The sequence below is a fragment of the Haplochromis burtoni genome, unplaced genomic scaffold (assembly GCF_018398535.1).
Source record: "Haplochromis burtoni strain Fernald_Lab_line unplaced genomic scaffold, NCSU_Asbu1 Contig_194, whole genome shotgun sequence".
Classification (NCBI taxonomy): Eukaryota; Metazoa; Chordata; class Actinopteri; order Cichliformes; family Cichlidae; genus Haplochromis; species Haplochromis burtoni.
Window position 1 is genome coordinate 514065 of NW_024582555.1, and position 15965 is coordinate 530029.

The following is a 15965-nucleotide window of genomic DNA, read 5'->3' on the forward strand; positions in this document are numbered from 1 at the left end:
CAGATGGATCCTCTGCTAATTAGGGTAATAAAGAAAGCATTCAGTCATGTGTTTACGCTTGTTTAGCTCTTATTACGGATACCATCAATATACACCCAGGTAGCCAGGAGTGTTCCTAAGCAGATTTGACTATCTGAATGTTGCCCGGACCTTTGTACATTAAGATATTTGCAGAGATTAGTTTGATGTTGAGCATGGTGGCCCAATGTGACAAACAGGACAATACAGGGTGTCAAAAAACGAACAAAAAAACTGAAAAAGAATTATCACGTATGCTTTAATAGATTTAAACTACCGTTGATCTACAGTGAACTTTAAGTGATGGGTTTCAGTTGGTGGGAAAAAATATACAAATCAAACCGTTGTCAATTATACTTTTTTTTAATAAAAGAGGAATTACACAATTGTTATTATAAAAGCATGGATCACAATGATAATGAACACTGAGAACGTAATAAAACTCAAAAACACTTGAACTGGAATATGACTAATTCCCACAGATGAGGATTAAATTAAAAGGCAAAAGGAAAACAGCCATAAAGACATGTCAAACAACTTTAGGATAATGAATATATAACAGACTGCACAGCAGCTTTAGCTGCAATGTAAGGAAAGTAAGTGTTGGTGCTCCAGAAGGGGCCATTCCCTACTGAGTATGAACACCAGTTACCATGTTTTATATTTATAGGTCTATAAACCATAAAATCTGAGTGACCCAAAACATATATATGTATATATACATATACACACACGTGTAATAAAAACTGGGGCAACCAAAACCTACAAATGTGATCATAGGTCTAGCACCTTGTACACTGTGAACACATAATAAACAACACACATATGCTGTTGTAAAGTAAAACAGATCTGAGAAGTCTCAGGACAGAAGATTGCTTACGTTTGATTATTTTGAAAAATATACAACAGGTTTGAATTGTCTATGAGTCACCATTGTCTCATAGTCATGGCAGGAAAATACTTCTATTACAGGAATTGACCAGTTTAGGTTGCTTCTACCTTCTCTAGATTACTCTCATAGGTGAAGCTTTAAACCTTGAGAGAAAAAAAGTCACACAAGAAAACTCAAGTCAATCACACAAAGAAAAGGAAAAAAAAAAATCACATTACTAATTACAGAGCCAAATTGAATAAAAACCAAAAAATTACAACAAAAATAAAAAATTATCTTGATTCTTCAGGACGTTCGTTTTGCGCTTTAAAGTAAAATGACACCGTAAAGTATTAGGGTACTTTTTTTAGTGCATCATCATCATCCTTACGTCTGGATTAGTAGATATACTCTAAATTTTAGCCTTAAGCTCTGTAACATTTCACTTCACACAGATGTACAACTGGCAGACTTTTGTATCTCTGCAAGACTCAGTGATTAATATCATATCTGAACTGATAACACAGCTGAGTGTATGCCCAGGTTCCATTATTTACACTTTGCAGTAGTTTGTTTTTTAAATTGGTTCACCAAAGTTATCAATGATTAATTAAAAAATACAACATGGTTCTGTAACATGTTCCAAAGAGTAGATTTTGCAAAGAGTAGCTAAACACAGAACTACAAAACCAGCTGCTGACATGAAAAGTAACATTTTTCCAGCTAAAATTTGGAGGAGCTTTTAAAACTGGACAAACCTTTTAGACGGCTATTAGTGTTGAAATGTTCATTTTTTTAGACACAGCACACAGTCATCTACACAATCGGCCATGTTAACAAACATGAAGTGATTGGGGCGCCTTCAAAGATGCAAATTATTTTAAAAATACAAATAAATAATGACTCAACTGGAAACTTATTGTCCCAAATTTGACCTAATTAGAACTTCCAATTAGACATTTTCATTCTTTTCAGTCACAAGGAATGACATCTTACAAAATGTCATTATAAATATTTAATCATACTTAAAACCAGCATATACAAAGGACTGTTTAACCAGTATTTTTTAACTGTTATTAAAGTGGGGTTTAATTCGCACAGGCATGAAATACATTTATGTGTCAAATAGCAGGAAATGCAAACTTTTCTGTTTAAAAAAAGGAAAACACTGCCTTAAATATGAACTTCTCTCCCCAAAGGCCAATTTTAAGGCAGGAAAAAGTCTGAATACCCATCACTGCACCTATTTCAGGTGGCAGCATGGAAGCCCATAAAATTTCACTGATGCAACGTAAAAAAAAAATAAATAAAAAACTTTATCCTTTTTTAAATAAACAGCATGCATTAATGACATATCCACTGGTCTCTCAACCTTCAGAAACAGTACTTAATATCTGTGTTTTTGACTGCAATCTATAACGGCATTCAGTCCATTTTTATTGACTCAAAGCAGTCAAACAGCATTGCACTTGAATAGTTCATATTATACATATAAGACAATGTTCAGTGATACTCAGACGTCCATATTTTTTACTCTTATTCTCCCATAAAGAAAATAATAGGCTTGAGATTTTGTCAGTTTTTGACCTTAAACATCTCTTTACTGTAATACTAACTGCTTCCTCATAGATGTATACTTCTTTCAATTGATGAATTGTCCAATACATTCATGGAAACACTCGGACGGTGCAACCCATCACCTCATATTTTTGACCCATCACTTTGCTCAGTCTCATTTTCAAGATTTGGCACTTTGGAACCACTTCAGAAGCTCCTGTGTTTGCAAAAGGATCAGCTCTCGTTCTCTGTGCAGAGCCGCGAGGCTTCGGATGATTGAGCACTACCACCGGCTGGTTTGGACCCGGTCGTTTCACTGGTTGGTCCACTTTCAGCGGCATTGGGTAAATGACTGTACAGTCAGTTACACTGTCCACAGGTACCTGAGTCTTATATTTGGATATTCTAAGTTTCAGTCCCTTCTTGGTTTGTTTCCACACGCCCACTTGCACCCTCTTCAGGGTGACAGTCAGAAACTTTGAGTCCTGCTCACTTTTGACCATTTGCTCAAGAGGTTCTTCAGTTTCAGATGCCTTTGCGTGTTCTGCAACATTAGATTCTTCGTGTGTTGAAGATTTTGAAGCAGGACTGCGACTGGATTTATTATCATCTGGTGGTAGAGGGATCTTTTTTTCCTCTTTGATATCAACATGGTTGTGGGTCAGTGCAGGAGAGTGATGAACCCCCTTATTGTGGTCTTTTGCTTCTACAGGCTCCGTCTGCTCCGTCAATAACGACTCACGGATGAAGGATTTGTTTTTTGTTTCCACCTGAGGGCTGGGCCCTAATGTCAGGGTCTTGTCCATGTGCTCAGTGTTTGTTATCTTAACTTGATCTTGAGTCGTACTGACAGAATTGCTACTTTTATCCATCACTATGCCTCGCAAAGCCATTACCAATGGCTGAATGGGACCTTGGGCGTCCTCTGGCTGCTGACTCAATGAAAACACAGAGGATATGATGGGGAAGCTCTCAGGTTCTGAAACGTCCCTCTCTTTTGCCAGCTCATTTAGTCTGACTTCCGGCATCCAAGTTGAGCTCTTTGACTTGGCATGATTTGAAAAAACAGGAGTTTTGACTGAAACAAGCTTGTTTATAGTCTTGGGTAATGAAAAAGACTGAGTTGGAACATTATCCTTACTGACGAGACATATTGGTGGTCTCACTTGGACAGTTGGAACAATGGAACTTCTTATGGAGGGAGAAGTTGATTTAATCCTGTCCTGGTTCGAGGGTGCCACTTCTTTGATTGGTTTTGAAGCAGTGCTGCTCTTGAAGCAGATGTTCCCAGGTTCCACCTTCATAGCCACCGGCATATCCTGCATGTTTTTCGTGTCACCCGCTCTCCTGGATGGAACACTCTTGGGGTACTCTGGAAGTAAGGTCTTTCTCTCATCCATCACTCTCTGAGAAACCATGCTGCTTGGATGCAGGCTGGTGGTGTTCAACCTGCTGGTGACCCTGTTGGAGATAACTGGAAGAGGAGCTACGTGGCTCACCGGTGCTGTTTGCGTAACTCTGATCCCACTGTTTACCCCTTCTCTTACAGGACTGATGATATTTTTGGGAAACTTATTAGGAATGACTACGTTAGACTCCAAGTTGATTATTTCCGGTGATACCCTTTTCAGTCCACTCTTTTCTTTGCTCACTGGAGTCACTGGGAGATTGTTGGAAATACTGACCGGGACAACAGCGGGGCGCTCTACATTCACCATCTTTGTGTCACATGATTTCCTGTTAATAGTGCTCGTGCCCATACTCCCAGGCCGCACCGTGTTGGTGTGATTGATTAATGTAGATGACAATGGCTTCCCCAGCGCTGTGTTTTGAGAAACTGTCATCCTCGTGTCCTTTATCACTGACTCGTTTTCTTGTTGGGAAACGAGCCTGAGCTTTAGTTCTTTTGTCCCATTTACAGTTTTCACCTCAACGAGTTCAACCAAGCAGCCAGCAGGAATTGTTACTTCTTCTGGCAGAGAAACTGTGAGAGCTCTATTGTGCTGAATGAGTCCATTCAAAGGGGAAAGACGTTCTGGGTTGCCATTAGTGACATTCGATACCTTCGTTTCCAGTGTTTTTGCTCTCTGTTCGTCTTTTCCCAGTCTGACAGCAGGTACACTCGGGCTAGGTACCGTCACCCGAACAACCGGCCGAAGCGACGACGGATCGGCAGCGTGCAGGCTTGTTAAGGCACTGGGGACGGGGTCCTGCGGATTTTTCGTCACACCAGGCTTAGCAGGTACCTGAATAATGCTTTTATTATGCAAACGTTCAATGTGCTTAAAAAGGCACAGCCTCCTCATGTAGCCCTGTCCACAGTGAGGACATTTGAATGGATACTTCGAAGTGTGTCGTTTCAGGTGCGCGTTTAACTCCGCCTCACTATAGGAAATATCGTTGCAATAAAAACAGTAAAACCGTGTCCCCATATGCTCAACCATATGCTTCTCCAACGCTGAGGCATCTGTAGACGCAAATCCACATTTCTCACAATACCTCACGTTTGAAGTGGTTAACACGCGATCCAGTGACAAATTTGGATGTCCACCATTCACAGAGGATGGCATGCTTTGATAGCTGACAGGCTTCATAATGAGAAGTGAGGTGTTCTGGCCATCTGGCAGTAATTCTCACAATTTCAGAGGCTGACGTGACACCCTGAAGTAAACATCCATCTTCACCTGATGTCCAGGGTTCATGTCCGGGGAAAGCAGACACTGATGCACCTGTCAACGATGTCTCTCCCTGTGAAAGGAACATAAGAAAAACAAAAACATTAACAAACAAATGATTGACCTAAGCTCACTGTGTACTATGCTTACACTAGGACGAGGCCTGTGAAGCCCCTCCTCTCACGCACAGCTCATGCAGCATTTTCAGCTCCTGCAAATATTTATTTGGCTGTGCGCGCGTGTAGGCAAATCAAAACAATACAGCAAAATAAAATGCAATTAATCAAACTCATTGCACTGGTCTGTATTTGCATTTTGCTCCGTGCGCGCTGAGCTTTCTTCCTTTGAACGTGACGAAAAGGCCCTACCTAACTACAACGGGGGGTTGCGGAGACGACGGCCAACATTACAACTGTTTATATTTGCAACAGAGTCAAATGCCTCATACGCACCTGATTGCCGTGTTACGAAACAGCGATTTGGTCGGTGATATCTTTTTCAATAAAATGAATTTTAAAAAATCCACTCTTTGAACGTGATACTAACGCTTGTCAACGCCACCAACCGAGCCGCTTTGGGTTAGCTTGTCGTTAGCCATCTGTAGCTACCAAAAACAATGGCGGAAGAAAGCTGTTCTGGTTTTCAAAATAAGAGCACGCTAAGTTAAAAATATAGCTGATTCAACATGTTTAGAAATCTTGGTGATGACAAATTCTGTGTCCTTCGTTTTCAGTCAGATCATCAGCAAATAATATTATTTAACACAACAAAGAAACTATTAATATTTTATTTATTGAACGTTTTTTAATGTAAACAATGTCTGTGAAGGTTCTCAGTAATGTAAACAATATAACACAGTGGCTGCCACAGTATAAGACATGTATTAACAGGCAGATAACACTGATGATTTAAGTGCAATAAAGAGGAACAAAAACACCAGAGAGCTGAAAATAATATATGGCAGGAAAAACATCAGAACATCTTTTAGGTTCAATAAAAGACAAAATACAACAAATTTCAACCAATAAAAATAAATTAAGTTAAGAAAATATTGATCAATATTGTGACAAATATGGTAAATTAGAAATAGAAAACCTGGCACCTATGTTAATGCATGGGATTGTTTAAAGATTCAAACCCTTTTGGATTGATTTAAAAAAATATGTTTTTGTGAACTCACAGTAAGACTGACATCATCTTACATGACAATGTCGAGGGATTTAATAACATGTAGCATCTAGTGGTGAAGATAGTTCATCCTGCTAGGCATGAATTTTTGTGCACTGTCTGATGTGGCTCACAATCTTACCACTGACTTAATGTACGAGGGCATTTTGGTTATTGTGCAAATATATTAATTTGCTGGAAGCCTGCAAATAAAAATATGTGTTAAAACACAGCAAAGTTTGGTTTTCTGTCCAATTGCATGTTATTAATGTGCATGGAAATTATGTGCTAAACAGGTGAATAAACTGATTAAATGGCCAGTGATAAACAGGGACAGTTCCTCGCTTGGTTTCCTTCCAAAAAAATGTTAGAAGTAAGGCTGATAAGGGCAAATACAAATTATATTACAGTAAATGCAAAGTCATGGATGATTATTGGCTGTTAAAGCAACTCTCAAGGTTGTCAGCTGCCATAAAACTAAAATAAAGAGGAAGTAACGAGAGCATGTAATTGATCTGTCCAGCAGCATGTCAAAAGCAATTGCCAGGCAGAAACTGCGTTCGTGCTGCTTGTGCATGTATCCATTTTCAGCAGCTCAATATGAAGTGGACAAACTGACATAGTTTTAAATATATGGGGGGTTTTTTTAATCGTTGGATGGAAATCCTTTGCCTGCATTTGGTGATTGCAGAATCTCTTTCCCTTGGGAAATGCTCGTGTTGCTTTTTCAGCACGCTTTGGGTCACGATGTCCAACCGGTTTTGCAGCATCTGCAATATACACAAGTGAACTGGTTACACTGGGTCACTAGTACAGGCCAATACCATAATATTGTCTCCACCATATTTGACATGTGGTACGCTTCATACCTTTCTCATTCCATCATTTTGGTACAGTTTAATCTTGATTTCATCTGTCCAAAGAATCTTTTCAGAGCTGTGCAGGCTCTTCTGGCATTCGTGAAGTTGCCTTTTGATTACAGACTTTGACAATCATACACATACCCCCTTGCTGGTATTCTTGGTTCTTTAGATGCTTTGAAGTTGTTTTTCTTAACCGTAGAAAAAAATATTGCAAATAATGAATATAATTAGAATAATGTATTTGTCTTGTGTGGTGTTGTGGGGTGTCTGAGTGGATTATTTGGCCACTACTAACATTTGTGCTATTTTTCTGAGAGATTCTGGGTTTTTGGGCCTATAGATGGCCTTCTTGTTAAGCTATAAAATAGTCAGTTGAAATGTATTAATTTGTCATGCACTGCCATGGTCTGCACTTCATTGGCATCTTGTGTAATTTAAAATCCATTAAAAATAAAGAAAAGAAAATGATATCACAGTCCAAAACATTATGGACTCGACTGCTGTCTAATTCTTCGTTTCCTTTAGGCGTTATTTCACAAAGTAATATAATGCATGCTGCTACTCGAGTGTACTCTTGTTTTGAAAGGCCCTGTGAGAAGTGTAACTTCATCATTTGTTTTTCTTGACAGGCTGAGCGCAACGGACCTGTGATTCTGAAAGAAATACCACGCAAATCTGCCACATCTTCCCCTGTTATTTACGCCAAATCTCCCACAAAAACAACGCAAGGCTTTGGAGGATCTACGCTACTCTTCAAATTTGGCGTCTTTTACGGTTTTTACCTGTCGGTTGGTTTTTCCATTATCTCGCACAAGGACTGATTATTTTAGACACGACCAGGCAGCAGTTTGCTAAATCGGGGCAATGTAGAGGGGAGGGGGCTCACCCAGTGACCCAGGAAATGCTTTGACGCTTTTGTGTGTGCTGTAATAAAGTCAAACAACACGCGTTTATCAGCTTGCAGTGGCTGTCAGAGAGAGGCAAAAGGCACCCATGGATAGCTCTGATTAAAATGCCATAAAAGCAGTTAAAAACATGCTGTTCACAAGAGTCTGCAGACTGTTTCCTACTATGTCAGTATCACTGGCATTACCGAGGTGAGTACTCCAGTAAGTTTGTGGCAAACAACGGGCTTTACTGATGTGTGTTTAGCGTTTCTGAATATTGTCACGATGCTCACTTTATATCCTTAAATCTGGAGTCGCCAGTGCCTGATCTCCTCAAATATCCTTAAATATTTCCATCAAACCCTCGATGCATGAAAATGCTCTGATTTATTCATGTTTTTGAAGCCACCATACTGTCGCTCATGGGAGGATCATCATGACTATTGTCAGAACAGTTTCTGGGATTTGCACACCATTGTTGCAATTCACAATGACACAGCAGTGGCTTTCACTGACCCTCCCACTCCCCGGTCTGCCCGACACATAGGCCCTGCCTTCCTGCGCCCTTCCTGGTTATGGCACTATTAAAACAGCTGGCCCGGACTCGAGCTCCGTGCTGGTTTCTTCTCAGGAAACAGTTTTCCTTTTCACTTTGCAGACGCGGAGTTATCAGTAGCGGGATGGCCTCAGACCCGTCGGAGATAACCCGGTTCGACTTTCTGGTGGTCGGCGGCGGGTCTGGAGGTCTGGCCGGGGCTCGGCGGGCGGCGGAGCTCGGAGCAGCTACCGCCGTGATCGAGAGTCACAAACTCGGAGGTACCTGCGTGAGTAAAAATAATAATAAAAACCAATCAGACATGCCTCCCTGCTGCTGTCACTTTGCTGTCACCTCTTCAGCATGTACACGCACACTCACAGACACGTTAGTTACCAGATTCACTGCGAAACCTCCCGACTCCTTTTTTGTGTGTCTGACAAACATTGTGGGTTTGAGGTATAAAGCAGCCGATGAGGTTATAAACTGTAACTCATTCCTGTTGCCTTGAGCTGAATCTGTTGTAACGGAGGCATTTTGAAATGATCTGCACAAGGCGTCAATATGAGGAAGAAAGAAGTGGTTTTAAATGCGTTAGGCCTGTCTGTGCTGACTATTAGTTAAATCAGGCCTCTATAGTTTTTTTTCCAGCTAAAACATCAGGGGAAGAAATGGCTACCAAAACCTTTCAGTCCAATGGTTTTGGCATAAACCACACAAAGCCACAGTGAAAAACAGTGTGGTTACATTTGCATATATTTTCCTTATTGATAAGTGAATGCTGGTGTTGTATTACTTCACAGCCATATGAATGCGCCTGACCTAATCTTTTACATCTTTTCCTTTTGTAAAATGTTGGTTTTATGAAACACATTGACACAGCATTGCATTTTTTGATACTGCAGTTCTTTTGCTTTACACTACATAAATATTCTTCCTGTCACTGCAGCTTTAGTCTAAAACGTATCTCTTCCATAATCTATCTGTATCACTGCTACTTGACCAGCTTTCACTCAATTCATTTGTTCTGCTTTCTTTCCTTTTTTCAGGTCAATGTTGGTTGTGTCCCTAAGAAGGTACCTTTTTCTTTACACTTATTATAATAATATTATTATAATAAAAGGTTTTGCATGTACACTTCTCAAAGTTCAAGTTCTCAAAGCCAGCTCTTTTTGTTCTTCTTCTCAGGTGATGTGGAATGCAGCAGTTCATGCCGAATATCTGCACGATCATGGTGATTATGGCTTTGAAACTGGAGACGTTCGTTTCAGTTGGGAGTAAGTTACAGTTTCTGCTAGTGTCTACTTGATTTTTTTCTTTTTTTTTCTTTTTTCCTTTTTTGCAACTGCAATGAACTCTTTTAAAAGCTGTCTTGGTTTTTCCTGGTACAAAGAAGCATTCATTTCTCCCACAACCTCTCAGTCAGTTACTTTGTGTTGCTTAACTTTAGCCCACTTCTCTATCTCTGTGCACAATGAAGTTGGGCAAAAATGACTGTTGAAGATAAGCCTTCCTGAAGGGAGTGGTTGACTACATTTACAACATGAGGAAACCTTTTCAAAATATAACATTAGTGTGAGAGGAATGTGCTGGGATTGGGGTGTGCCTGCATGGATTACAGTAGAGTACTAAGTGCTCCACAAACATCTTCAGTGTGCAAAGAATCCCAGGGGTTAAAGTGGGATTTAGCAGGTGGGAGTTGTAGTGATGCAGTGTGGGGGAAAGAGTTACTTAGAAATAAGTCACAATTTGTATTGTGAGCTCCAATTTTCTTTTTGTACAGGCTGTGATCAGCTGACTTGTTGCTACTCTGAGATTCACTGCTGTTTATTTATTTAGCCAACTAAATACAACTGGATATAACCAGGTGTTAAATTTGTTTTTCTTCATCAAACTTGTGTTTTTCATGTATTTTTCTACCATCTCACCTCTATAGGAGAGCTGTAACAGTTTATGCTTTTTGTGATTCATTTTCTAGAAATGGCAACACAAGGGTGATACAAGACAAGTATTCCTTGTGATGATGGTTTATTAACACAACATATTTTAGCTGGTTGAATCATTTATCTAATGTTTTTGCAGAACCCTAAAAGCCAAGAGGGATGCGTACGTCAGTCACCTAAATCGCATTTATCGCAACAATCTTGACAAAGTAAGTGTCAGATGAATTCTGCTCTTTTGGTTTCTGTTCTTTTCAAATGTAATTGCTGTGCAAAAGAAAAAAAACCTCATATGTGCTCTATTTCAGGCTAAAATCCAAACCATTCAAGGTTATGCCAGGTTTATAAATGATGCTGAGCCGACTGTGGAAGTCAATGGAAGAAAATATACAGCACCTCACATCCTCATCGCCACTGGAGGGCAACCTTCTGTTCTGAGTGATGCAGAAGTTCCAGGTAAAACATGCTATACTTTGTTTTACCAGTGAGCATCAGTCAGATGTGTAGAAGATGACAGCTGTTGTGTTTGTTGACAATTTCAGGGGCAAGCCTGGGCATTACCAGTGATGGCTTCTTTGAACTTGAAACACTGCCAAAGTAAGCTTGTCATACATACTGATGTTAATGGGAGACCATCAGAACCATGTAGGTCTGTGATTATAGTATTTGTTTGTTTTTTCCTACAGACGCAGTTTGGTTGTGGGTGCTGGTTATATTGCAGTGGAGATGGCGGGCATTCTTTCCACCTTAGGGTCCAAAACATCCCTCATTATTCGACAGACAGGAGTAAGAAAAATGACAACACAGAATCACAATATGACTGTTCTTAGAAGCGTGGAGCCATGTGGTCATATGCGTACTCTCGTATTCTGTCTGTAGGTTTTGAGGAACTTTGACGCCTTTATAAGTGCAAACTGCACCAAAGAACTGCAAAACTCTGGTATAGATTTGTGGAAGAACTCTCAGGTGAAGTCTGTGAGTAAAACAGACAAGGGGCTGGAGGTGACGGTGGTTACCAAAGACCCAGAGAAGAAGAATGACGAGGAGAAGATCAGTACCATCCAGGGAGTGGACTGCCTTCTCTGGGCCATCGGCAGGCAGCCCAATACAGGTGGACTGAACATCGGCGAGATGGTAACAGTTTACCTGTGATTTTTATCTGTAGATTGGATAGTGTAATGTGCAAATAATTATTATTATTGTTGTTATTTTATTTATTGGGAGATATTATGTGCTACTTACATGTAGCACTGAGCAGTAAGACACTACCGCTGCATAATTGTCCTTATAGATCATAACAGGACGGCAGATGTCTTTCAATAACTGTGTCTTAGGCACACATACCAACATGAAACTGCTTTCCACAAATAATAATAAAATATTTTATAATTTAAGGCTTGTATGCAAAAAACTGGTGTCCCAAAAAAAGCTGACTTGAGCCTTAATAACAGATAATCTGGGAACACGACTGGACAGCTTCCACATGCTACTACTTTGTTGAAGGTGATGCATGAAATTCTGGCATAAATACTTGATAAATGAACGCGGGGCAGCAAAGTCTCAGTTACGCCAACGTCTTCTTTTGACTGTCTTTGATCCGTCTACCGAGCTTAGATTTGAGGGATGTGTAATAACATCGTTTGAATCATTTGTTATATGAAGGAAGAATGAATGACTTGTCAAAGCAGCAGTTTAACCAGCTCTTTTCAAAAACCTAAAAACATGTTGAATGTTCTCACGCTTTAAGACTTTGAGGCCCGTCTCTCTTTTGTCTGTTCTGCTTTACATTTAATCCTCCAGTTTAGCTGAGTCATCGTTATTTCTTGCCCCACACGGGATTTCTCTTCTCAGTCGCATGTCTCTTATTCACGGTCAGTATCATACATGAGGAAGCACACAGAAAGAGGCAAAACATGCACTACCTTTCCTTAAAACCATTATTCATCCGAGCTGTGTTTCTCTACAATACTCTCTCTTAGAGAAGGATGGGAGTTTTGGGAGGTTTCTTTTGAGACGTTAATGTTATGGGAAAGCTGAAGACAGTTCCAAGAATAATAACCAGTTCAAAGGGAACTAGGAGAAAACATGGGCCTAATCTGTTTTAATCTCCACGGTTCACATTTTTACTCGTTTCTAAGACGTGAAACAGTTTTTCTTTTCTTTCTTTTTCTTTGTCAGGGTGTGGATACAGATGAAAGAGGCCACATCATCGTGGATGAGTTTCAGAACACCAGTCGATCGGGGATCTACGCTGTCGGGGATGTTTGTGGCAGAGCTCTTCTCACACCTGGTAGAACCCAACTTTTCTTTATCCACTTTTTGTGTCTGTGTGTGTTCTTTCCAACCTGTTTCCCGATGTTGTAACTATTTTTCCATGTATTTAGTATTGCTGAGTGAAGCCTGGTGATATTAAAGGTTTCTGGGTCTATGTTTAATAGCTCTGAATGGATTTTATTGCTACATAGAGGATATTTGAATATCAAAGCTGTGAAGGCTGCAGATGAGTGCACTGACAGGACATTGTCAGAGATCTTATGTGTAAGTCGCTTTGTGAGAATGGATAACGTCTCTCTGTGTCTATTAGAGGAAAGACCTACCTCAAGTTTAAAACCACACACATTTCATACACTGGTGACTCCAAATAACAGCACTGAAATGCCAGGTTTGCATTTTTGTGACCTCACCCATGGTTTTGAGTGATTACAGGGGATACATAATTTTGTGAAGTGGCTTTTTCAAGAGACTTGTGCATATTAAAAATATGTTTTTAAATAGGAAAACTTTAAATAACAAGTCTCCAGAAATTTGTCCTATACAAACGTGATCTTGGAGTCTGAGTCTGTTGTGTTTACAACCGTCGGGTTTCTTGCGCGTGGGAGGGTCAGGCGCTCAGACAGGAAGGCTTTTCAGGTATGACTCAGGCTCACTGATTGCTCGTGTGGGTAAATGAAGAAAACAGTATTCAGACAAGGATTTGGTCCCAAATGTCCCCAGCTCTGAAATCCTTTTTGAGAGTCTATTATTTATCTATATTTAGTGGATCAATTGGTCTTTTTCAGTAACTTCTGAAGAGGGCAGGGTGAAATGATGAATGCCGATTAAAACCAAAAAAATCAATTCTTCATCTCTGTAGTTAACAAAAAACTCTTATTTGAGGTCAAAGCTTTAATACAAAAGAGTAAAAAAAAAACTTTATTGAGTGACCAAGGTTTCTTGACAAAACATGTTGGTATCCTGGTGAAGTTCTTCTCCTGGTGCCTTTTTTCTACTTCTGTATTTTGAAGTGTTTGAGTTTGTTTTTTTTAAACCTATTTTTAATATAAAATGCCCTTTTGTGGGCATTTTGAGTGTTAGCAGCATTCTGATGAGGTTTTCATGTGTTGGGACAGTTGCCATTGCTGCAGGCAGAAAGCTGGCGCACAGACTGTTTGAAGGAAAGAAGGACTCCAAGTTGGACTACACCTGTATTCCCACTGTGGTGTTCAGCCACCCACCAATCGGCACGGTGGGCCTCACAGAGGGTGAGTAGAACAATAAAAAACACATCTAGGTGGGTTTAACTCAGTTTCTGTGGCCGGCTTTCATTTAATCGTTTATCTTATGCGCTATTCCCATTTTTACTCGGCAAGATGTAAAACTGTCCTTACTTTTGATAATGTTCGTGTCACAGAGGAGGCCATTAAAACCAGAGGGAAGGAGAATGTGAAGATTTACAAGACTTCTTTCACACCAATGTATCACGCTATCACCAGCAGGAAGAGTCAGTGCATCATGAAGCTGGTGTGTGTGGGCAAAGAGGAGAAGGTAAGTGTCATCTCTTCTCCAGACAACAGGCTCTAAATAAATGTGACTCTAGCACATTATTACTGTCACCTAAATTTATGAAATAGTGAATATTTTAATGAATATCTTCTTGACGATTTATTTCTATTATTTAAACAACAAAAGGAGGTTCTTCTCTAAATCATCTTAACGTTGAAGTGCATTATTTTTATTCGTAAACAACCACATTTGGGCTAAGACATCACCAGTAAATGTTAGCGTATGGGGCCTTTCCCCCAACCAGTAATACAGGAGCTCTTCACATATGTTGTAAGCAATTGTTTTCTACACTTTCACAGCTATATGTACCAGGATTGAAGAATGGATTTGAGACTTTCCAAAAAAATAACTTGGAAGTACTTAAACTAATACAGGAGGCAGTCCTGAAGCCATCTTTAAGTGTCATTAAAGCCTCTACTAAAATCTTTTAACAGTTTCTTTTCACTCTGCTGCAGTTCTTTAAAAAAAAAAAAAAAGAAAAGACGACTGTATTTTTTACAATTTTCGCAGGTGGTAGGGCTGCACATGCAGGGCCTTGGCTGTGATGAGATGCTACAAGGATTTGCCGTGGCCATCAAGATGGGTGCTACCAAAGCAGACTTTGACAAGACAGTCGCCATTCACCCCACCTCATCCGAGGAGTTTGTCACGATGCGTTAATGCAACAACAAACTCACCGAGGCATCCCCCACCCGCTACGCCTCTTGCTTCCCTGTACGACCAGCAACACAGACAAGCATACCAGGACAGAGTCACGCCTTCGAACTGCTCTCGCATCAGCTTGACGACTTGCTTTGTTAACCAGCCTACATGCTTCCATTTTTCTCTCATTTAAGTGACCTTATTTGTACGCAGTGTTTCACTTTTTTTTCTCATTTTTAACTAAATGGACCAAGACCAAGTTATGGTCTTCCTAGACTGTACTGTGGTTCCTGAGTATGGGTTGAAAACTCTGGATTCCATTTTAATGATTGTGAAATGGAAGTGATGCATCTGCAGGTATTTATGTCAAGAGATTGCTGGGAAGTCAAAAGACCTCTCTCCTAGTGTATGTGTTTGATTTGTCAGTCATTCGTCACATGAATATAATAAGCACTGCTTGTTCTATAAGGCACCTATTCCCTACCAATGCAGGGTCATGACATGTATCTACTGTACTGTTAAGAAAAAAAAAAACAATAAACCTGCAGATTTTTTTTTTTTTCTTAAATGTTGTGATTTTTATTTCTTATTCAGTGACTAAATTCTGTGGTTGATTGGGCAATAAATGAAGCGCTTCTCCTATTTGGGTAGAGGGAATAAATCCCCACTCAAACTAAAGAGAGATACTTCCTGTTTCAGGTTAAAAAGTGACTTTCAGAATTTAATTATTGTAAAAAGTATGATGAAACTGGATATTATTTGTCAACAAAATACCCTTGCTGTTTAGTCTATTCTACACTTAGTGGCCACTTTAGATCACACTAGATATACCTGTTGAGCTACTTGTTAACACACATATCCGTTCATCCAATTACACAGCAGCAAGTGACTTTGAGCATGACGTGGTTGGTGTCACAAGTTCTGATCTGACAACTGGGATTTTCTCAAGCAACCTCCAGGATTTAAAGAGAAATGCTCCAACAAACAA

General features: G+C 39.9%; 2 protein-coding genes across 4 annotated transcripts; one reads left to right on the top strand and one right to left on the bottom strand.

The window, feature by feature from the left end:
- Positions 1 to 255: 255 nt before the first annotated feature.
- Positions 256 to 5745, bottom strand: LOC102294196. The gene is made up of 2 exons (XM_005935183.1): positions 5574 to 5745; positions 256 to 5194 (listed from the first exon to the last, which is right to left on the bottom strand). Exon 2 carries the CDS (start codon positions 5038 to 5040, stop codon positions 2557 to 2559), a length of 2484 nt encoding a protein of 827 aa, XP_005935245.1. The 5' UTR covers positions 5041 to 5194; positions 5574 to 5745; the 3' UTR covers positions 256 to 2556.
- A 2055-nt stretch (positions 5746 to 7800) lies between these two features.
- On the top strand, positions 7801 to 15538 carry gsr (glutathione reductase). Of its 3 annotated transcripts, XM_005935185.3 has the most exons (13): positions 7801 to 8248; positions 8697 to 8862; positions 9623 to 9649; positions 9762 to 9850; positions 10656 to 10725; positions 10822 to 10969; positions 11056 to 11110; positions 11200 to 11299; positions 11393 to 11647; positions 12692 to 12803; positions 13903 to 14034; positions 14184 to 14317; positions 14846 to 15538. In XM_005935185.3, the coding sequence occupies exons 1-13, from the start codon at positions 8187 to 8189 to the stop codon at positions 14993 to 14995; spliced, it is 1500 nt and encodes a 499-aa protein (XP_005935247.1). In that variant the 5' UTR covers positions 7801 to 8186; the 3' UTR covers positions 14996 to 15538. The 3 variants fall into 3 exon arrangements, with proteins under 3 accessions (XP_005935247.1, XP_005935246.1, XP_005935248.1); XM_005935184.3 differs by lacking the exon at positions 7801 to 8248 and having other exon boundaries at positions 8474 to 8862; XM_005935186.3 differs by lacking the exon at positions 7801 to 8248 and having other exon boundaries at positions 8632 to 8854.
- Positions 15539 to 15965: the final 427 nt, after the last annotated feature.